The following is a 24,168-nucleotide window of genomic DNA, read 5'->3' as shown; positions in this document are numbered from 1 at the left end:
GCGACAAGCGGTGACTACCGATGGGCCTCCGCGACAGCAAATCCCTGTCGCTGTCACTCGAAAATCACGTCCGTACTGTTGGGCCTTAAGATACGAACATAAGAAAGAGTTCAGGCCGCCACAAGTTCCGACTAACAAATGAAGACGAACAAAAAAGGCGGAAAGGAAAGAAGGCGGGAAAACGTATCTGCACATGCCGCACAATATAGGGGAACCTATAAATCCGGCACACGAGGGGGTCTACGTGAAAGATAAGTTTGAGGTGTTTCGTTTCGTGCAAGTTAATCGAACGTTGGCCAACGCATGTGACACAGCTGTTGTCGATATGCTACGCTTAAATCATTAGACGCGTTTCTGCAATCATCAGTGCTAAACTATACGCTTGCATCGAATTTCGGCGTGCACATATACTCTCCACAATGTAAAGATAAATTAGAAGCCGAGTGTGAGGTTACCGCTTCCTCATGTGGCAATAATATCTGGTGAATACACAGTGGGTATGAGCAACATGTAAAGGCAAATGAACTAACCATCGTCATCACGATTGAAAAGTAGTGGAGCCATCGCACAGAGCTAGCGGATCGGTGGCGCAGAATCGGGCGCGCCGGCCTCAAGGCCAATAATGGCGCTTGCAAGATGTCGAAGCCCAGCGCGTTTGACCTGAAGAGTGTCGCCATCTTCCCGGAAGCTTCGACAGCCGAAATTTCGTGAGCAAGGCACCACCAGCGTGCACAGTATGTTTGCGTCCACGTCCTTCTTCGTGACGCGTCTGCTTGCCTCGAGTGACTGGGTAACGCCTTAACATGTAGTTTTCGGCACGGGTGTTTTCACCACACTCAAGGGAGGTCACGCGACATGACAGAATTGAAGAAAAACGACAGAAAGCTATCTTAAATGCAAATAAGTATTTCTTTCGCTAGCTCCCCGCCCCTCATGAGCAGAATTTGGGAGCACCAGGGGACACGTACGCGTCGCGCCATCTCGCGTCAGCGGTGGCCTACCGTAGATAAATAGAAAATAGTCGAAAAGAATTGATATCTGACGAAATACCAAAAAGGACTGCCCGTTATATACAACGGATTACTTATTGCAACGCTCTAGTAAATTTACGCTGTCTCACTACGCACCACATGGCTTGCCGGAGTGTTTAATGGAACCACCTGCGTTTCTAAAGGGCGGTGTTTAATAGCCTTGGGACGCCAAACCTTTGTAGTGCAAGACTGCAATTTTACCGATATGTTTTTGTGGATCTCTGCTGCATATATTTCGGAGTACTTTTTGCTAATCGTTTTTTTTTCATCAGATATTTCTTTTCGCCTATTTTTCATTGAGTTATGGCAGGACGCCGATGCTGCTGCAGAAAGGTGACGCCACGTACCGATGTCCCCGAATGCTCACAATGTGGGCATACACAACGAGTATGTAGCCATGTGAAAGACCTGGAAAAATGTAAACGCAAATTAACGCTAAGTAGGCAGACCATGCACTATAAGCCATTCGATAAAGCAAAAAGTGGCCGAGCAAGCGTTCGATTCAATAGACTCGACTGAGACGGCCGAACGATTGCCACTGGAAAAAGGCTGCTTTCGATCCGACGCTTTGGTAAGTTGGTCACACTAGGCTATAAATGATATGTTTTCAGTGTTGCAGGGCCATTCCGACCATCTTTATTTGTTCCGTTTGTCACGGTGGTCCGACGTTTTCACGGTAATACTAATGGAGCGAACGTGCCCTTTAACCACCACTTTTTTTTTTTTTTTTTTACAGAAACTCAGTATGGCAGCCGTTACTGTGCTTCGTCCAGTAGCAAGGCTAGCCTTGATAGCCATGTTTGTGCACGCATCAAGTCAAGCTGCTCTGAACCTCTCACACACGTACCACACCTTCGACGCTCTGGTTCGTATTGGACTTTCCTCATAATGCATAGAAGTGCCAGTAATACGTTTCACGGAGAATCTCTTGAGGTCCCGTACGGGCCTTTCACGCGCTACCCGCACAGCCACAACGCACGTGCCAGGACCTCTTCCACACCCAAGCGGAGAGTGAAACAGCGTTGCCAATGTGCTTCCCCCCCCCCCCCCAAACACACACTTAGGTGCGGCAGGGGCCCTGGCACGTGCGTTGCGGCTGTGAGGGTAGCGCGTGGAAAGGTCCTACACGCGCCATCCACACCACCGCGCGTTCCGGGATACCTGCTGCACGCAAGAGCAGAGCGAGGACGAAAAAACGTTTCGGCAAGGCTCTTTCGCTCTTCTCTTCGTCGCTCCAGCAGCAAATGCGAACTTAGCTCATAAAGACGCGGTCACGAGCGCTATCTATAGAGCTTGCATGCTGGACTCGGAACGCTTACTTCCTGTACAGGGGACTGAGCAAGAAAGTCACTTCGGTCTCTGGAGTGGCCCTATTCGCCTAAAACAGCGTTTTTTACAATATTATAGCAGCTATAGATCATAAAGTGTCAGCTTCTATAGCATTACTCCGTGCAACATTACATTTTGTTGCTGCCGCATTATTTGCTTATGAGTATTATTATGGCGTTTCCCCGTATTAACTTACGGTGAAACAGATTTTTTTGTCGGCACAAGCGCCGCTGAACGACCATCATGCCACGCTAAATATTGCGTAGTTTACAAGCATGGCGAAAAGCACTTCAGGGATCAAACGATAATATTCATACACCAAAGATCCATGGCGACAGGAAACGTCGGACTTCGACTTGGTCGGTATACAGGTATATAATAATAGTCTGTGCGTCGCAGAGCGAATTGGCTGCTGATGAGAAAGAGCTCATGTATGGCGACGCTGATTGGCTAATGCCCTGTCCTATCACGCCAAAGCTGTCGGTATGCCTCCTAAGCAACTTGCTAGAACATACATCAACTATAGAAGAGACTTGAAAGAACTTAATTACAAGTATGGTAAAGCAACTAAATATATTCGAATAGGGCTTAAAAACTGCGGTGGGCATTGTGAAACATTTGCAAAGTCTTGAAGACCTTTCGAACAGGGCAACGCTGGAACTTTGCAGGACTTCAGCAGGGAGTGAAAACTGTTCTATGCAGATTCGCTGACAGGGCTCGGATTCACATTGATTTCAAATATTGTAGCCATACAGAGCAGGTATCATAGGAACAAAGAGAACATTTCTGGGGCATTAAAGTGATTTATGGTTCTGTTCTGTTTATTCCTCAACACAAGATCGACCACTTCACGTACGGCAAGAACGCAACGTTTCCTCTGAGGTATGCGATGGCCGACCAGTACTGGAATCGGAAGGGCGGACCCATATTCATCTATACCGCGAACGAAGGTCCTATTGAAGACCACATTTCGAACACCGTAAGAGAGATTTACTTTCGCGTAACGCCTAGCGAGTAGATGTCTTGCTGTATGCTGATTTTCTTTGTTAAAGTTTTATGCATCGTCAATAAAATAATAAAACTCGTAGAGTACCTTATGCATTCTACTTAGACCACTAGAATACGAAAGGCGTTTTCATTTTTTTTCCTTTATTCCGAAAGTTTTGTGCCCTAACGTGGTTTCACATGACCTCCAGAATCGGACGCATTGCCTGGTCTTGCACTGCAACCATGGTCGGTCCTTCTCCGACCAAGCGACAATATCATGCGATGACGTCATCGTGTGACGTGACGTAACAAGGACGTCGTAGATTTTGCAATCTGTGACTTCATTATGACGTTAACCTCTCGTGACGATTATTTCTTGCATGACGTGCTGACGCCGACGCTGCCGAGGGGCGCCGACGGGGAATTTTCGAATTTGACGATGCATATAAGATATTTTCCTTAAAAATATTTTGTGTGGGTTTACGTTACAGAACCAGTATGCGATTAGACGCGCACCGTAGAAAGGAGACTAACCCCCGTATTCACAAACGCTCCTCTTCTCGACTTTCACCCTTCACTTGACAGAGTTGAGCACTGTGCCACAGCTCGGCTCAAAATGACGTTGCGCTACTCAAGAATTGCGGCACATTATCGCTGATATGCAGTGACTTGCCATGCCTAGAGACGGCGTTCCCATCGGCTTTCCCAAGTGAAGGTGGAGCGTTGAGTGAAGGGACGTTCTATAATACGGGGGTAAGACTAATTTTGACAAGATTGGGTGACACCTGAATCTAGTACATTGGTATTGCTGCATTTTGTCCCCATCGATGCGTATGCAGCTACACTGGGAATAAATTGAACCCACGACCTCATGCTTAGCAGCGAGCCACGTGGTCATGAAAGATCAGGCTCAATCGCTAGCAGAATGCATGACCACTTTAGTTAATCTCATCACATATTCATTTGGGAGAACTTCAATTTTTTTTCGGTAGAAAGTTATGCATTTCTCTACTTTTCGTGCTTCGTTTGTCGTTCGGGGCATACATTTGAGTTTTCGTGGATGAATTAGAATAGTTAATAAAGATTATGTTTTCCAACACTTCGATCTCTGTAATGCAGCGTCCTTATTTAAATCTGTGGAGCAGTTCTTTTCAGATAGCATTATTTTCTTTGCACATAATTTTTGAATAGAAAAATAAAAAAAATGTTCTCTAGTTAAAGTGTTTCTCAAGGGGAGCGTTTATATCAAGAAGACATGTATAGAGAGGTCATCTTACCTCCTTCCAGGGAATCATGTGGGAGTGGGGGCGAGACTTTAAGGCACTGCTGGTGTTTCCCGAGCACCGCTACTACGGCAAATCTCTGCCTTTTGGAAAAGACTCATTCAAGGTGAGCTGGCCAACCCTACTCCTATTATTTCTCACAGCAAAAAATAACAAGAATGCAATCAGTTTTGTCAGTTCACCTAGTGGATTGGACAAAGCTAACGCAAGAGTTGTAGCGTCTCTGAGTGAGCTGTTATTAGGCGCGTCTTTTTTGTATGACGTTTTTTTTATCCCCTCAATTGCTACGGGCTCCAAAATAGCTTTTATGTGATATATTCAGGTAAAAATATATATATAGTTAAAAAAAACCATTTTTCCCTCGTACATTGATAGTTACTTACACACAAGCTGTTTACAATCTGTTGTCAGTATTATTATTATTGTACTCTTGTGACTCGCCTAAATTTATTTAATGCTGTTCTTTATTGTTGCTGTGGCATATAATGTACTTAGTTTATCAAACGCTAGTGTATTTTAGTATCGCCGAATTGAGCTTTGATAGTTTCTCGCTTGTTTGGAACAATATTGTCACGCAGCAGAGGACGACGCAGTTGTCTATGAGGAAAACAAGTTTATTGGAGCGAACCTGTGCTCCCCTAACAACTGAAAAAATACACAGGTGGTGAAGCAGCGGCCAGCAAAACGACGGGCACGCTAGTGAGCGTCGGCGATCGAATGACGCGGCATCGGCTGTGCGGGAATTTATATCCCTCAGTGCGAGTTCGAGAACGCCGTGATAGCGTTTGTTAGAAACGCTGTTCGTTCGAACAGCGCCCCTAACAAACAACGCTTGAAGCGTTGTTTCTATCGAACAACGCCTGAAGCGTTGTTCGATAGCGTTTGTTCGAAACGCTGTGGTATCGTTTGTTCGAAACGCTGTGAAAACGGCGATAGCACAGGCCGGCGCAGCCAGGCCGAGAAAACAAAACACAAATAAACAAACCCAATGCATGGTTCGCCATTACCCCCCCCCCCCCCTCTAAGAGTGCATCGACCTGATGCTAACATAAGGGACAGTCTACACAAATTAAAAGTTCGTCATCGTCCGTAGAAATGTTTTAAGCGAACCACATGGACGACTTCGGGCCGCGTGCGTCGTCGTGATGTACGGGAGTCCCCATCGGGGATCACTTCGTACGTTAGTTCGCCAACACGTCGTAGAATCTGGTAGGGTCCGAAATAGCGTCGTAGAAGTTGCTCACTGAGTCCACGTCATCGAATGGGAGTCCAAACCCACACACGATCTCCAGGATGGTACTCGGCGTCTCGGCGTCGGAGATTGTAGCGTCCGGCATCCACCAGTTGCTGGTCCGTTATACGAGCTCGAGCGAGCTGGCGGGCCTCCTCCGCACGTTGGAGGTATCCTTGGACGTCGGCGTTGAGGTCGTCGTTCTACGTGCGGAAGCATGGCGTCGAGCATCGTAGTCGGCCGTCTTCCGTAGACGAGCTCGAACGGTGTCATCTGCGTGGTTTCTTGAATAGCCGTGTTGTACGCAAACGTGACGTACGGGAGGACTTCGTCCCACGCCTTATGTTCAACGTCGACGTACATAGACAGCATATCCGCGATTGTCTTATTGAGCCGTTCCGTTAGTCCATTCGTTTGGGGGTGGTACGCCGTCGTTCTTCGGTGATCTGTGTTGCTGTAGCGTAAGATTCCTTGCATGAGCTCCGCAGTGAAGGTCATTCCGCGGTCCGTGATTAGGACCTCAGGGGCTCCATGTCGCAGCACAATTTGGTTAATAAAGATCTTTGCAACTTCTTGTGCAGTTCCCCTAGGAAGAGTGGTGGTCTCTGCGTAGAGCATCATGTAGTCTGTCGCTACGACAATCCATTTGTTCGCGGATCGGGATGTAGAGAACGGGCCCAGAAGGTCCATTCCGATCTGTTGGAAGGGCCTCGTTGGGACGGCGATCGGCTGCAGAAGTCCGGCTGGTCTCGTCGGTGGTGTTTTCCGTCGCTGGCAGTCACGGCAGCTCCGGACGTAGTGGGTGACATCGGATGTAAGGCGGGGCCAGAAGTATTTCGCCTTAATTTTTTTAATCGTGCGAGCTGTTCCGAGATGTCCGGAAGACGGGTCGTCGTGGCACGCTTCCACAATTTCGTCACGAAGGTCTGCGGAGATGACAAGTAGATAATTCGTTCTCGTTCCGGGGTTGAAATTCTTCTTCATTAGGATGCAGTTTTTGAGGCTGAACGCTGGTAAGTTGCGCTTGAACGTCCTAGGCACGGCGACGTTGCGTCCTTCGAGGTAGTCGATCATGACGCGGAGGTCAGGGTCGGCACGCTGCTGGGCGGCTAGGTCGCTCTCTGTCACGACTCCGAAGAACGCGCTGTCTTCATCGGAGTCCTGTGGTGGTGGGTCGACGGGGGCGCGGGACAGGCAGTCGGCGTCGGAGTGTTTCCTGCCGGATTTGTAGAATATTGTAACGGCGAACCCTTGCAGGCGCAAGCTCCACCGCCCAAGACGGCCAGACATCCTTCAAATTGGCGAGCCAACACAGCGCATGATGGTCTATCACAACCTTAAACGGTCTACCATAGACGTATGGGCGAAATTTTGAAATGGCCCATATGATAGCCAGGCACTCTTTCTCGGAGGCAGAGTAGTTTCTCTCCTCCTTCGACAGACCACGGCTTGCATAGGCGATTACCTTTTCGTAACCGCTTTGCTTTTGGACGAGGACGGCACCCAAACCGATAGCACTGGCGTCCGTGTGCATTTCCGTTTCGGCGTTTTCGTCGAAATGAGCGAGCACGGGTGGGTTTTGCAGGCGTTGTTGCAGCTCGCACAATGCCTTTTCTTGGTCGTTTTCCCAGCTGAAAGGGGTGCTTTCTTTCGTCAGGCGCGTGAGTGGCTCTGCAATGCGCGCGAAGTTTGCGACGAAGCGCCGGTAGTATGCGCACAGTCCGAGAAACCTTCGCACACCTTTCTTATCTTTCGGCCTTGGGAAGTTCGCAATGGCTGATGTTTTTGCCGGGTCAGGTAGGACTCCCGTGGCGTTCACGACGTGACCCAAGAACTTGAGTTCCTCGTACGCGAAACGGCACTTCTCAGGCTTCAGCGTTAACCCCGACGTACGAATGGCCTCGAGTACAGATTCCAACCTTGTGAGGTGTTCGTCGAAAGTCCGGGCGAATACGACAACGTCGTAGAGGTATACGAGGCAAGTGTGCCACTTCAGGCCTGCTAGCACAGTGTCCATGACTCTCTGAAACGTTGCGGGTGCCGTGCACAGCCCAAACGGCATCACCTTGAACTCGTATAGACCGTCCGGGGTTATAAATGCAGTCTTCTCTCGGTCTATCTCGTCTACTTCAATTCGCCAGTAGCCGGTCTTCAGATCCTTGGATGAGAAGTACTTGGCGTGACAGAGGTGGTCGAGGGCGTCGTCGATTCGTGGCAGGGGGTACACGTCCTTTTTGGTGATTTTGTTTAGTCTCCGGTAGTCAACGCAGAATCTTAAAGTGCCATCTTTTTTCTTCACGAGTACAACCGGCGCAGCCCACGGACTTTTTGATGGCTGTATTATGTCGTCGCTGAGCATGTCATCAACTTGAGTCCGGATGGCTTCACGCTCGTGTGAAGAAACGCGGTACGGTGACTGTCTGGTAGGTCGGGCTCCATCTTCGGTTATTATTTGGTGCTTCGCCAAAGGTGTCTGACGTAACTTCGAGTTCGAGGAAAAACACTCGCTGTAGCGACGGAGCAACTCCAGTAATCTGTCCCGATTTTCTTGCGACAGCGCCGGGTTCACGTCGAAAGGATGTGGCAGCCTGGAAGCATCTGCGCGTGCGCGTTCAAAGGTGGCGACCGCGATCACTTGACTCGCTTCTTGCGTTTCTTCGAGGAACGCAATTGCAGCGCTCTTGTTTAGATGCTGGTACTCCTCGGTGAAATTGGTGACCAAAACGTGGGATCTGTGTTGCTTAAACCGCGGAATGCCTCTTGCGACAGACACACCGCGGTCTAGAAGCAACCTTTGGTCAGTGTCCACGATAGCGTCGACGTCAGGAGCAGCACCTTCACAATAGACGGCGATCATCAAGCTTGCGTGGGGTGGCAGGGTGACGTGATCGTCGGCGATCCTTACAGCAGCCCGGTGTCCGAGGTTCGGCTGCAGCATCGTGGAGTGATCGGAAGAAAACGTTATCGACCTGGTCTGCAGATCAATTATTGCGCCATGGTCCGTCAAAAAGTCCATTCCGAGAATTACGTCGCGGGAGCAGTTAGGCAAAATGACGAACTCCGAAGGGTACGTAGTGCCGTCTATGGTGACGCGCGATGTGCACATTCCACTTGGGGTCACGAGGTGGCCTCCTGCTGTGCGTATGTGCGGACCGTTCCATCTGGTCGTAACTTTCTTTAGCTTGGACGCGAATGACCCGCTCATGACCGAGTAGTCTGCTCCCGTGTCGATGAGGGCGACTACGTCAAGGCCATCGATGGACAACTGGACGTCGGATGCCGCTTTCCTCGAATTTCGGGTGCGTCGGGGCGTCGTATCGCGGCTTGCACGTTTTGATGGTCGGGCACTATGCGTCGTCATCGTCGTCTTCTCAGCGGCAGGCTTCGTCATTTCGGGTACGCGTCGCGCAGCGTAGCTGTCGTCGTTTTCGGGGGTCTCGTCAGGGTGTCGTCGGGTCGTCGGGATGAGGGCATGTCGTGAGTCACGGTCTTGCGTCGTTGGAGGGTTTTCATTTTCTCGCCGTTGTGCAACTTCACCTCCAGAAGTTGCTGCTTTTAGTTTCCCCCTCGTGGGCTGGGGGACCTTCCACGGGCGAAGTCAGCATGGCTGCGACGGTTGGGGGATTGGTACGGGTAGGGCGACGGCGAACGGTTGAAACGGGATGGTTCACGGCTGGTGTTCGACAGGTATTCTTCGATCTCAAATGGGCGCTGGCCGGCTCGCGGGCGGGGTGCGTGGACGGAGAACCCACGCAAACCCAGCCTCTTGTACGGGCAGCGGCGGTAGACGTGGTCGGCCTCTCCGCAGTGGTAGCACAGCGGACGATTATCTGGCGTTCGCCACACCTCGGTCTTCCTGGGCACCTGGTTTCGGGTTACAGGGGGTCGGGTGGGCGACATTGGGCGGCGGTACGGCGGGGCCTCTTGATAACGGGTTGGGACGGGTCGGGGTCGACGAGCAGCAGCGGAGTAGGTCATCGCTTGTGGCCGCGAACCATGCATTAGGTTTGTTTATTTGTGTTTTGTTTTTTCGGCCTGGCTGCGCCAGCCTGTGCTATCGCCGTTTTTACAGCGTAACGCTACCACAGCGTTTCGAACAAACGCTATCGAACAACGCTTCAGGCGTTGTTTGATAGAAACAACGCTTCAAGCGTTGTTTGTTAGGGGCGCTGTTCGAACGAACAGCGTTTCTAACAAACGCTATCATGGCGTTCTCGAACTCGCGCTGAGGGATATAAATTCCCGCACAGCCGATGCCACGTCATTCGATCGCCGACGCTCACTAGCGTGCCCGTCGTTTTGCTGGCCGCTGCTTCACCGCCTGTGTATTTTTTCAGTTGTTAGGGGAGCACAGGTTCGCTTTAATAAACTTGTTTTCCTCATAGACAACTGCGTCGTCCTTTGCTGCGTGACATCTGGTGGAGATGCGGGGTACATGAACCCTAAGCCATTGCCAAGCCGACAAGCACGCCCAACTCGTGTCAGCCGCCGACAGCAAGGCCTTCAGCCAGAGTTTGGACTGCTCCCGGATAAAAAAAAGGAAAGAAGACGTAAAAACCACGATGATCAACGCAGGCACCATGACCAGCGCTACCAACCCTCCCGTCGTTCTGCAACAACCTCGTGAGCCCCCATCATTCCGAGGATCTCCTGGTGAAGACCCGGAAGAGTGGCTGGAGAAGCTGGAGCGCGTCAGCATCTTTAACAGGTGGGATGACGAAGAAACGTTTCGTCATGTCTTCTTCTATTTGGAGGATGCAGCTCGAACATGGTTTGAGAACCATGAAGGCTCCCTAACCGACTGGACTGTCTTTAAGAGCGGATTCCTCAAAACATTCGCTACGGTTGTGCTGAAAGAACGAGCCGCCCTTTTGTTGGAGACGCGAATGCAACACCCTAACGAAGGTGTTGTACTGTTCGCGGAGGAGATGAAGATGCTGTTCCGGAAAGCTGACCCCGAAATGGCAGAAGAGAAGAAGGTGCGCTTTCTGATGCGGGGAGTTAAACAAGAGCTCTTCGCTGGACTCATCCGCAACCCCCCTAAGACCGTCGCTGAGTTCGTCACCGAGGCTTCGATGATCGAGAGGACCTTGGATATGCGTTCGCGGCAATATTGCGAGTGCACTGTCATTTCAGTTATAAAACTGAGGGCATATGGAATGACCAGTCTGTGCTATTTAAACTTTGATCACTTTTTTTTAAAACCAACCTACGTGTCCCATGTGAGCGTGCGCCAGTATATATATTTCGCACCCCGTGTAGTTATTTACTCGCAGCAGTTAGCACTGTAATCAATACAACTACTAGGTACTTTCTAGAAAATAAAAGTGAACTGAAATAAATTCAGTTAAACCTACTAATGAGCACTTCTTGCAGACCCCTGAGATGACCGCATATTTGACCACGGAACAGGCCCTTGCCGATTACATCGATCTTGTCATCTGGCTAAAGAGAAACATCAAGGGAGCTCGAACCAGCAGGGTGGCCGCCTTTGGCGGCCATCATGCGGGTATGCTGGCAACCTGGTTTCGGACAAAGTACCCACACTTCGTCCGAGCGTAAGTATGTTTACACCGCTCTTTTCGCAGAGATACTACGCGGAAGTTATCGGTGACCGATCTGTAGGGGAACGCCTGTTACGATAACCGTGTTACCGAGGCCTCTGTCAGACGGCCACCACGTAACTCCGTTCAAGTACTTCGTCTTTCTTTATGTGGAGGGAAAAGCTGTTCATGCCACATGGTTTCCATTTCGCCACGGGAGTTAAATGAAGCTTTTAGAAAAAGAAGTTCGGGAATGCGGGCTCAATGAAGTACTCTCGTTCTCACATAGCTACGAAGAAAACCGTGCTAACAAAATCTCCCGCGCAATCTCAGTTACAGATTTTTAACATTACACCTTTGTTTGATGTAGCATACACACGTATACATGTTCCAATTCTAATTTTGAGGACATCAGTGTCTGTACTCTCTTCACCTAACGCTTCGCCAAGCCACCACCAGCCAGTGTTGCGTCATATTGTTTGTTTATAACCATACGAGACGCACGCACGACTACAGTGTACTTTCCAGCATTATATTTATTAGAATGCATACAAGGAGAGAGAAATAGAGACACGTGTACGTTGCTTTAAAGACGACTACATATGACACGACTAATATTTTGACGACTAATATTTTGACAAGCACCGTTTCTGCCCCACGTGGAAAGCTTGCACGTAGCCGTGTAGCATGGCCACAAAATCCTTCTCGTAAAGCTCTATTTGGTAGATGAATGCTGAGCCTAGATAAAAGGGGTTCGGGGGTGGCCGTATGAGAGATGTATTAGGTCCGAAAACTGCGGTGCGATTATGAGGAACGCTCGAGTGGACGACTCTGGAAATTTCGACCACTTGCTTCTCGAACGTGCCTCTGGGATATTTGATCTGGGGACCTCATGTCAGCGCTAGAGTACTATGACCGTTAAACTAGCACGGTCAGGTGGAGGTATATACAAAATAAAGCTTTCGATAGCCTCGCGAGTTTCGCTAATAAAACTGTATAGCATGCTATTCACATGTTAGTATGGCACAGTTTCGAAGTTAGAGCACTAGGCTGCGTAACCAGGTCGCGAAAATATTCAGTCAACCAGTGAAGCTGTGTTTACGTTCATTCACATGGTTTTGGATTGAATTCATGTCGTTTTCCTAAAAAGTAAGGGCCACAACTAAAGTATGTATTGATTCTATAGTTGTTGTTTATAAAGCTGATATATCATTGCTCATACGTTCCTAGTTTTGCTGCATTTTTATAATTACCTTTTAGGTAGCTATATGAGGTCTCCCTGTCAGTTTTTTTTTTTTGGGGGGGGGGGGGGGGGTGTCTTGTGGATATGCTACCCATGTAGCGCAGCCGAACTATTTGATAAAGTTGACTTGGAACAAAACTGATAGTTTAGGCCAAGGAGGATGAACCATGGGGAATAAAGGCCCAGCCCCGGCCCGGCAAAAAGCACTGAAATACACCCTGAAGGTGCCTTGGCGTCTGTCCAAAACGCATGATACACGCAAGTTTAGGGGTAACATAAAAAATAAAAATTATTGCAGCTTCGCTTTAGTGGTCCCAAGCCTAAAGGGAGGACAGATCTGGGGAGCTTTCTTTGTTTCTCATCGGTTTTCTCTTCCTTGCCTCTGTATTTTCTTTACCAAATTATTTCTTTTTTAACTTCCTCAGTTCTGTTTGTCTGTGTTGTTATTTTTACGTTTTTCCGTTGTTCCTCTTTCTACTTTTAACCTGCTTCCCCTTTTATTTCGTTTCGCACGTGATTTGGCCAGCGTTATTCTAAGCGACGAAAGCATACCACAGCCCGGGCCCCTGAATGATATGAAGTATCATCGCTTCATATCACTTGATATGGCCACATTCCTTCTTGTAGTTTTGTGATCACCCCGTGACACTGTTAGTGATTCTGGGCGCAAAGCATGCCTGCAGTGTTCGAGGAGCCTCAGGAATGTAGTAGATCGTTTTATTAAGATTCGCCCATTTCACGAACATTACAGATTATTCTGGAACCTACGCGGGTGCTAGCGATAACGCTAGAATATTCGACGGAAGAAGCCTCCTTCCTGGCGAAAGAGCGGGCTCAATATTCTACAAACTGCTATATGCTTAACGTGGTTTTGTCAGCGCTGTGTCAAGTTGCATGAGACGAGGACAGGATATGACAACACACGACACCCTACGACAGCTCGGGTTCTCTATGTGCTCCTCGCTTAAAAGTTTATATGACGAACCAAATCTTAAGTGTGTAGCTTGGAAAAGTACTGCTGTACTTTTAAACACGATCGTCTTTCTTGGGATACTCGAACGTAAAAATTTCTGTCTGTCACACGATTCAGCCACCCGGCGAAATTGAGCCACCCGGATAAGCACTTCACCACCTTTAACTGGTGCACGCGTTTACACTTGTCAACATATTAAATCAAAAAGCAAATATTACGCATATCTGAGGCACACGTCAATACGTAAGTAATAGGTGGTGTGTTCCCTCACTAGAAAATACATATGTACGTAATTACAAATAACCTGGTGATTCTTAGGTTGCGCTGAAAATGCGACGCTATGCACTAAATAAGGCAGACAGCAGACTATTGTTTTTCGAGGACATTTGCAGCGAAGCACACAGATGCACCACTTGTTTTTTTTTTCATAGCAAATAGCACTGTTCATAACATTGAGCGAAGAGAGATGTTTGCCGTGTGCGGTGGCCGAGATGAGAGGAATGCCGAGAGAGAAAAATATAACAAAATGAGTGCCATGCGCATGTGTATTTCTTCTTCATCGTGCAGAGCTCTGGCCAGCAGCGCCCCCTTCAAGATGTTCTCGCCTGTCACCAAGTGCGACACCTTCTATAAGGCAGTCACTGACATCTACAAACAGACGTGGAAACATTGCCCCAGAGAGGTCAAACGGATATGGCCCTTACTCGAAGCTCTAGCATCTACGGGTAACTTTCAATAATTGATTATATTGATTGATATATGAGGTTTAACGTCCCCAAACCACCATATGATTATGAGAGACGCCGTGGTGGAGGGCTCCGAAGATTTCGACCACCTGGGGTTCTTTAACGTGAACCGAAATCTGAGCGCACTGGCCTGGAGCATTTTCGTCTCCATCGAAAATGCCGCAGCCGGGATTTGATCCCACGACCTGCGGGTCTGCAGCCGAGTACCTAAGCCACTAGACCACCGCGGCGGGGCTTTCGATAATAACGACCTCCATAATACTCAAATATGCACTAAACTGTAACGCTAAATCTGCTTATGCTGTTAAATTATTTTTTGAAAACTCTATCACATCAAGTTTGTCATCATAGATTGATTAAGAGAAGACGCCAACGATTGAGCATTGTTTTCTCCGCTGAAACTTGATGGTGATGCGCCTAATGGCGCTGTTCCGCACAGCATGCAACTTAGTTGGACGACGTTAAGGGGCGCAGGTGCCACGTGTTTTATATACTCAAGCATTCGTGCGGTGAACAATATAGTTACAAATGAGATCTGCACGTGTTGGGTGCTTGTTTGTGGGGGTGTGTGCGTGTGCGAATGTGTCATGAGCTTGCGCTAAGAATGTTTTTTTTTTTGAAAATCATCTATCTAGCTAAACAACAAGTTTATTTACGAGTTTCGTAGAGTCCGCCTAAGCAGGGATTCCGCTATCGAATTATCAGTCGTATTGTAAGCACTTGTGTATTTTATTCTAGCTCTATTGCAATGAAGCAGGGGTCGACGACCTTTATGGTGGCGGGCCTAGGTTGTATGAAGCTGACACGGTGGGAGGCCGCATGGGCCGATAGGGGAGGTGTTTACAAGCAAACAGAAAAAAAATTCTGCGAATTTAATTCAGAATAATCTAGAAGAAACACGGAATAGATTTCATGTTTATTTATGGCGCGCATGTAACAAGGTTCCAGTTTAGAGACATACGTAGGTTGAAAGCTAAAACCGAATTTGTGGCCAAAACTGCAATGTCAATCTTGAAATAATAATAATAATAATAATAATAATAATAATAATAATAATAATAATAATAATAATAATAATAATAATAATAATAATAATAATAATAATAATAATAATAATAATGTGTGGTTTAACGTCCCGAACAAGGTATGATTAAGAGAGACGCCATAGTGGAGAGCTTCGGAAATTTCGACCAGCTGGGGCTCTTCAAAGGGGCCCTGCAACACTTTTTGAGCGTGGTCAGAAAACGCTGCCGATCGGTAGTAGAGGCTGCCGAAAGCACGCGAGCCAAATATTGTAGCGCAGCACGCGTCCTAGATTTCACAATAAATTATCAAAGTCAGCAAAAAATTGCTTTCTGTTCTATCGACAAATTACGGAATAAGCGCAAAAATCACTCGTAGTAAGCCCATCTACAGCCATTGACTGATTTGAGCATGGCGCGCTCGGTCATTACAGAGATTGCCATGGGAGGCCGCTACTTGTCCACTTGGGCGCGTGCGATTAAACTAAAAAACCCGCTCATTCGAAGAAAAAAATGCCCAAAGTCAGGAGGGTGAGCGTGACCTTTTTTTTTTTTTGCCCCTCCCATCTCTCTCTGTTTAGCTTCCACCGCTCTCGTCGGGATGAGAGAAGGAAAAATGCGATTGCAGCGTGTGACAAATCTTTGTAACTCCACTCGTACTGGACTGGTTCTTGAAAATTTTGCGGCATTAATTTTTTGAGGCAATACGCTTTTCCAGTGAATTAACTTCATGGTTACTTAAAAAAGTGTTTCAGGGCCCCTTTAACGTGCACCCAAATTTGAGCACTCAAGCCTACAAAATTTTAGCCTCCATTGAAAAGGCAGCCACCGCAGCTAGGATGCATTCCCCATCTGAAAGGCAGGACGGCTAAACTTCGGTTTAGCCGTCCAGCCTTCAGATAGGAAATGACAGAGAAGGTGGGAGTGATTTTGCGCCGGGCGGGCAAAGTAGTTTAATAAAACTTGTTTTTGGACTTGTTGGTGCATGTTACAGGAAAATTAGGCGACGCAAACCACCCGGAAATGATAGGTGACAGAAAAGAGTGACAACTCGCAACTAGCAACTTTGCTTTCGGTTATACTTCCCCGTTGATTTGCGTCGTCTAAATGTTTTTAGCGCATAACACTTCCATGCGGGTCGAAGGTTGCCGACACGTGGCATAGAGTAAAAAAAGAGCTTTGTGTATGTAAACGCTTCTGTGGTGTTGCTGCTTTTGCATTTTGAATAGCCCCCTTCACACATATCTCACCGCACTGGTCATCCGCTTTAAATAGCAATAGCACGTACCCGGACCACTGCATTCCAAGTCTCTTTTTTCGTACGAGCCGCGAAAACCCGGAACGGCGTTCCTAACGCCATCTGCGCCATCATTGACTGATCTATGTTTGCCGACGCTATTAAAAAGCGCCCATGTATATTTTTTAACACCGCCTTTTATGTAACACCCCTAGAGGGGGAGGGGATCTTTAAGCAAATAAAGTGACTTCACGGGGTCTCACGAAAGCAGGTACGTTGCTCGGTTAATGTGCGGCTTTAGTGATATTCCTTGCTTTGTTAGAGCCTGCTCTGATTTTTATTTTTATTTTCTCATGTATGACCGCTTACAGAAGAAGGACGCCGCAAACTTGGCGAAAGATTTCATCTTTGTCAGCGGCTGAGTTCCAAACACTTGGCGTCTTTCCGCGGTTGGGTGCGTGACAGTCTGATTGGCGTGACACTGGTGAACTACCCGTTTCGCTCGTCCCAAGTGCCGCCACAACCGCTAAAGGTCAGTGCGAGGCCCAATTCGCCTAAACGGAGGTTCCATTCAGGGTTCCATTCATTACGTAATGCCATCACTTTAGGCCAATCTCGAAGGACGTAGCAGCCCTCTGGACTAATGAGATTCAGAAAATAACGGAATGTAACGATGTTTAGGACAGCACTCTAGACACAATCGCACTGTATGCAATCTTACGCCTTCGTTTTCAGCGCTGTGGTGATCATGAAAGCATTCCAACTAGCCCTACTTTTCGTTTCTACTACACCACACAGTTTGGGCTAATCCTTACAGAGAAGCTTTTCGAGCACGGTGAGAAAACTCTGCCGAACGGTAGTCGAGGCTTGAAATATAGGAGTGCGTAATTTGGACAAGGACTAAGACATGGACGCGCTTGTCCGCGTCATACAGTTAGTCCTTGTCTACGTTACGCGCTCGTATTTAAAGCAATCATGAATCACGAACTCGCCCAATCAGTCATTTTCGAAGTCACGGATCATGATTACATGTGAGCCAAACATTATAGCGCCGCATGCGACTCAGAATTTACCATTTTTCAAAGTTAACTAGTAATTTTACGCTGCTTTTTTTTTACAAATGATGCCATCAACCCACATAAGTGTGCCATAAACCCAACGTCTACGGCCATTGGATGATTTGAGCATCGTGAGCGGCATAGTTCTTACGGCCGCCACAAGATGCCGCTACGTGCCCGCGCGCTCACTCGCGATCACAACAAACGTAAGCTGCGCGTTATAAAAAAAGTGCTTAAGGCCATGACGCCTGCTAGTGAACGGATGTAGCTGCTTGCTACCTTTTTATTCACACTAGCGTAGTTTTGAGCATGCTTGCTGGTACGAAATGAGAGAAAAGGCGCTGAAAGCGTGCGAAACGCCCCTGTAACTCGGCTCGTATATACTTTACGGATTCTAAAAACTTTTGTGGCAGTCCAGCAGGCCCGTGAAGTGGCGGAGAGACAGGACCTTGACGTCCGGACATGGGAGACCTGAGCCCGGGCCACTAATTTGCCGGACAATAAATAAAGTTTTTCCACCGCCACCATTGATTAGTGAGAGAGTAAACTGATTTATAGACATTAGTTTATTGCTCGTAAAAGTGTGCCAGAGCCCCTCAAATAGGGTTATCCTAAAAACACATCTTTCCAGGTTGTATGCGCTCACCTAAGAAAGTCTGAGAGAAACGATAGCCGTTTGATCGACACTGTCATCGAGGCAGTCGGCTTCTTTCGTAACGGAACAGGCAAAACAGCATGCTATGCCGTACCGGCTGCAACCGAGGAGCCTGCAAGGCTTTATCAGGTATGCTAGTCATCACTTTATTGGTTACACATTTATAGCTTACCTACGTTGGAGCAAAATGGTGCCTTTTTCGTCTGTCTTTGTAAGGGTAGCGCATGAATCACGAATACAAAAGATAGAGACGTAGACAAAACAGGCGCCAAACTTCCTACAACGTTTAGTTCAGAACTCGCAAGAATATATACTATAAGTTCGAAACTATGTAATCGGACGTTTCGCAAAGCGTTCTACAATTGTTTCATTGGAATGTTTAGCCCAGCTTCGTTGCTTTAAATGTTACCTAATCAAAGTACCTGATTGAGCAATTAATAGGAACATACAAAATAGACTGACTCCTTCAAGGCCGTATTGAACAACGGGCATTTCGTTGCATCGCCGTTGAGTGAGCTGGCGTATTGTCAAACTCTGTTTAAAAGATATCAGGGACGCCTTGTATACAGCTTACTTGTCATGAAAAGTGTAGCCGGTTTCTTCTTGCCTCCGAGAGTCAGGCATATGAGCAAAATACAGAAAGCTGTTGTCCTTGCAAGTTGTATGGCAAAGCGCTTGCCCCACTTTGCCTTACCCAGGAGGTTTTCAGCACTGCACCGCGATGTAGAAATGTACTGCGGTAAAACAGCATACTGGTGCCGGAAAAGGTTGTTGGGAACCAGCCGCGCACGAACCAATGGTTCGCCAACAGATTTGATTGATTGATTTGTGGGGTTTAACGTCCCAAAACCACCATATGATTATGAGAGACGCCGTAGTGGAGGGCTCCGCAAATTTTGACCACCTGGGGTTCTTTAACGTGCGGTTCGCCAACAGAATATATCTTTTGACTCGAATTGTGCTTTGGTAGCATTCACTTCGTGGAGGCCCTACATTCATGGCATGTTTGTTGTTACCAGACCGGTGTGCTACATTGAATCATACATTAGCTACTTCACAGCATGACCGTGGTTAGCTGGACCCAGTCAGGGACTTGGGCCTTCTGATTCACTTCTTCTTTTCATAAAACAAACATGAAAATACCTTAAGAAAGTAATAAAATACAACCACCCGTTTGTAGCACGAATCCACAAGGAAATGCGTACGGATTTCCTTGTGGCTTTGTGCTGCAAACGGGTGGTTGTATTCTTTTCCTTTCTAAACCCTTCCGTCACCGTGCAGTTTTATGCAGAACTCATTTGCACGTACGACAAGACCTTATTTATGTTTTTACAATACTGACGTTTTCATGTACAAAAGTCACGTTTTAAGGTTTTATGTGCTTGAAGAACGGAGTCCTCTGTACATGTTTGAAACGTACTTGAAAAGTAAGGCGTCCATTTGCGATGTATAAAGCTTTTAAATATTGGCTCTTCTAACAACTGTGAATAGATGCTTCAGTGCATACATTCCATGTAACTTCTAGGATTCCTGTGAAATATTTTCACCACTTTCTCCATTTTTGTGCTGAGTAACGAGTAAGTTGTCATGTTCTACATGATAGGAAAAATCTTACAATAAATAGCTATCCTGTCTCTGCATTCAAAAGTCTCAATATTGTGCCTAATTCACAATTAGTTGTGGTGTTCATGTTCATTATGCAGCGCAATTTAGCCTCTATGCTCCTTAGCCTCTATGCTCCTTAGTTTTATGCGTTCCCTTAACTCTTCCAGCTAAATTATTTTGAAGGACGGTTACAAATTACGACGCGTGCCACTTTTCTCGGCTGCAGCAATGCACCGAATTCGTTCAACCATTCTGCGGAGACGGTGTGGCGGACATGTTCTACCCGACCGAGTGGGACTACGCAAAGTTCTGCCAGAAGTGCCGTCTACAGTTCGGTGTCCACCCTAAAGTCGACAGGATCGTCAGATCACTGGGAGGTTTCAACCTGTGCGGCACGGCGAGGGTGTTCTTCACGTAAGTGCAACATGTTTGAAAACTGACAGACACTGAAGCTAACGTTGATATCAGGGGTATTAGTTATGGTCTTCTTGATTCATGATTAGTTAATATGAACGATTACGAGAGACGCCATAGTGGAGGGCTTCGGAAATTTACCCCCGTATTCTAGATTGTCCCTTCACTCAACGCTTCACTTGAGAAAGCCGATGGGAGCACCGTCTCTAGGCACGGCAAATCACTGCATATTAGCGATAATCTGCAGCGATTCTTGAACAGCGCAGCGTCATTTTCAGCCGAGCGGTGGCGCAGTGCTCAAGTCGGTCAAGTGAAGGGTGGAAGTCGAGTCGACGAGTGTTTGTGAATACGGGGGTTAGACCACCTGGGATTCTTTAACGTGCACTCAAATCTGAGCACACGGACCTACAGCATTTTCTCTTCTATTGAAAATGCAGCCGCCGCAGCAGGGATTCGGTCCCGCAACCCGCGGATCAGCAGCCGAGTATCTTAGCCACTAGACTACCTCGGCGGGGCAGTGTGGTCTTTTAATTGCAGAGTACTAGTTATAATATGAATACAAATAAATTAAGGTTCGCGAAAATACATTTTTCCACCAGTAGGCACCGAATATATACCCTTACGACAATGCCCACGATGCTCTATCGTTCGAGCCTTAGTAGCGGGCCTTTCCCCATCCACTCCATAAAAGTTTTATGTACAGTAACGTCAAGTGTTAAAGGGAAGACTCCAATGCTGGACATCAATATTATTGCTGGTCCTCTAAGAGCAAGTGGTTATGAAAACGATCTGCATGCAAATCATTAGTATGTCAAGGGGAGTCAAAACTTCAAGCACCTCAAGTCTTATGCATATCTAACCTACTATGCTTCGGTAACATAGCGAAATCTAAACACGATGTGCACACTCAGGCGTTCCCTTTTACAGTGGAGTCGTCTGTTCAAGTAAGTTTAGGAGAGTCAGCCAGTACCGTTCATAGCCATGACGCAAAGTGTGGAACGCTTTCTTCTTTCTTTCTTTCTTTCTTTCTTTCTTTCTTTCTTTCTTTCTTTCTTTCTTTCTTTCTTTCTTTCTTTCTTTCTTTCTTTCTTTCTTTCTTTCTTTCTTTCTTTCTTTCCTTCTTTTTTTCTTTCTCCCTTCCTTCCTTCTTTCTTTCTCCCTTCCTTCCTTCTTTCGTTCTCCCTTCCTTCCTTCTTTTTTTCTTTATTTTTTTTGCCAGCTAGAATTACGGAGCACGTCATATTCGTAGGAGCTGGCAGCTGACAAATAAGTTCCCGCATACCACATGAATGAATTAAGTGTACCGGACGGAGATCCTCACTATGAATAAACGAATGAAGATCTCGCATTTACTTGGTAATAATACAACCTGAACGAAAACCTACAGGCAGTGAAGCTTACGGACGTATGGAGGAAGCTAATTGTAGTTTTTTAATTATATTGTGATTTTCACACGGGTTGTGTTTATCGAAGACAAATGAGCTCTCGATAAATTCCGCTTCCTTCGTTTCTTGCGCAAGTTTTCAGTTTTGAACTCGAGAAAGTGAAATTTTGTTCAGGCTCAGGGTTTCCCAGAAGCCCAGCTTTTAAAGTTTATTCATGCAATAACTGCACAGAGATTGAAATAAAAATACACAAGACTTCTGCTATCCAAAACTGATTCTTTAGGTAAACGTTTCTAGAGAGGAATGACGTTCCCCGAGAAACAACATGAAGTACTATCATTATTTCAATGGGGAGCCATACTTTTTTATTTAACTTGTGTGATGTTTTGTTTTGTGTACCGTTATTTTCTTGTGTTATGGTACGACCTTTCCAAATTCGTTCATGGTTTTAAACAAGGCCTAGTATACTTTTGTCATCGCTTCTTATTATCGGATCAGTCTATCAAAACTGATTTGCACTTGAGCATATAATAAATAAGTAAATAAATAAATAAATAAATAAATAAATAAATAAATAAATAAATAAATAAATAGTTGTCAGGCGCACCATCAGTAAGCATAAGAAAGAATAAATGGCGACAGATATGTGGCAATGGTAGGCCTAATAGATATGTGGCAATGGTAGGCAAACATTGTTTACTGCATGTTAGGTGTTTCATTAGGATAGCAATTCATCTGTCGCGTGCTGGAGCCGGCGATGTGCCATGTTATGACTAATCAGCCTCCAGTAACTTGTTGCAGCTAAAAGCCACCTCGTCACAATTTTTTGTGTCAATAGCCCTTCAGGCATCAGACAACGGACACAAAAGCTTGCTTTTGGCTGTGGCGGGACATAGTGTACGACGAGTTCCTTCGAAAGGTCATGGTTTATCTTTCAGTCGTCATGTTTTTCAGCGGAAAAAGGCAAGCAAGAAGCAAGCCAGAGGATAACGATCGAACAACAAAAATACTTTCCAAAACAGTGCGAGCTCTATTTAGAGCATACGGAGCGAAGTTGGCCTTAGTGGGTGCGAACACTTTCTTTTTATATTGTTACGTGGAAAATAACAGTTGTCAGTCCGCAGCCACAACGCAGCTCACCGACAACGTCCACTTCTTCACTCTCAGTCTGAGGCACCTTTCTTGGGTATGCCCCACTATGCCCTCTTTCATTCAGACAAAATCACGTAACAATATTGCATATTGCCATGATCATTAGGAAACAATGCGGTTTGAAAGTACGTGCGTCCCTCCCCCCCCCCCCCTTGTTTTTTTGCAGCTACGGAAATTTGGACCCATGGTCGGCGTACGGAATCGACGTGGCACCGTCGCGTTACGTGGAGTACCGAAGCATTCGAGGCGGGGCCCACTGCCTGGACCTGCGGTTTTCCAACGACCGCTGGGACCCGCACTCGCTCCGGCTGGGCAGACGCGTCGCCAAGAGAGCATTCCGGCGGTGGCTGCTATAGCACGAGGCTGCCCCTTCGCTTCGTCGCACGTGCAAAATTTGGGCTCTTGCAAATTACGCGAACGGAATAAAGTAAACGGCTGGAAGAAAACGTGTGAATCTCTGTGTGTTTCGCACTGCGCGCCAGAAAACGCAAGCCAAAAGAAGCATAGGCAAACCTTAACTTCCAACTACTCTTGAACGAGGAGACAAAAAAGGATAAATTAGTGGAGAATGATTAATCACACAGGAGCCAAAAAAAGATTCAACAACAGGAAACAAGAGAGATATACACATCTGTAATACGTGTAAAAATTAAATTTGATGAGAAAACTTCGCACGAATCACATAAAAAGTGCGCACCACAGCCAACGAAGATCCATCAATTTCTTTTTCATTGAGCGTGTCAACGCCCTGCTTTTTCCCAAGCCATGCACTACTTCCCCGCAGCACAAACACGAATGTTCTATTTGTTTGACTTCATTTGTGATTATCAAAAATTTTGTGTTGGGTGATGTAGCAGTTGCTTCGAAAATCCACTTGCACTGAGCAGGCTTCATTTGATGCAGTGAAGTATGGTGGCGAATGATATTCTTCGAATTTGCGACGTAATGCAATGAAAAAAGGTCGCAATTTAGGTGAATCAAAATATACTCGTGATGGCTAGCGCTAACGCCCCACATTGATTGTGTCATGTACGGTAAATTCTTACTGCACCTTGTGGGCGCTCGTCATTCTGTGTGAAAGCGCAATGCACTCTGTGAAACTCTCAGCGGCGAAACACATATACAGCCTGCCAATGTACCACATCGCCCAAAGTAGTCGACATGCCTGTACGTCATCTCTCTCGCTATCTCTAGGGTCAGTGGCGATAAATGCGAGGCTAGAGAAAACGCGCCCTTATTCTAGGATAGAAACGATAGCCTATCATTCTGCTTAT

The 24,168-nt window shown here is 46.8% G+C and overlaps 1 protein-coding gene across 1 annotated transcript; it reads left to right on the top strand.

Moving 5' to 3' along the window:
- The first annotated feature begins 1,773 nt into the window (after window positions 1-1,773).
- Window positions 1,774-23,340, top strand: LOC119181888 (lysosomal Pro-X carboxypeptidase-like). Its single transcript, XM_075874562.1, has 9 exons — window positions 1,774-1,896; window positions 3,199-3,339; window positions 4,635-4,736; window positions 11,238-11,419; window positions 14,188-14,345; window positions 16,997-17,157; window positions 18,315-18,467; window positions 20,170-20,357; window positions 23,061-23,340. The coding sequence occupies exons 1-9, from the start codon at window positions 1,777-1,779 to the stop codon at window positions 23,248-23,250; spliced, it is 1,395 nt and encodes a 464-aa protein (XP_075730677.1). The 5' UTR covers window positions 1,774-1,776; the 3' UTR covers window positions 23,251-23,340.
- The last annotated feature ends 828 nt before the right edge of the window (window positions 23,341-24,168 follow it).

This window comes from Rhipicephalus microplus, chromosome 10 (assembly GCF_043290135.1).
Source record: "Rhipicephalus microplus isolate Deutch F79 chromosome 10, USDA_Rmic, whole genome shotgun sequence".
NCBI lineage: Eukaryota > Metazoa > Arthropoda > Arachnida > Ixodida > Ixodidae > Rhipicephalus > Rhipicephalus microplus.
The sequence above is the reverse complement of the archived record's forward strand: the minus strand, read 5'-3'. Positions and strand labels throughout refer to the sequence as shown.

Excerpts from the sequence above, each read along its gene's own strand:
- LOC119181888 (XM_075874562.1), top strand. The coding sequence starts at position 1,777 with ATGGCAGCCGTTACTGTGCTTCGTCCAGTAGCAAGGCTAGCCTTGATA. Across the intron at positions 4,737-11,237 it reads TTGGAAAAGACTCATTCAAG|ACCCCTGAGATGACCGCATA; the intron begins GTGAGCTGGCCA and ends CACTTCTTGCAG. Across the intron at positions 20,358-23,060 it reads ACGGCGAGGGTGTTCTTCAC|CTACGGAAATTTGGACCCAT; the intron begins GTAAGTGCAACA and ends GTTTTTTTGCAG.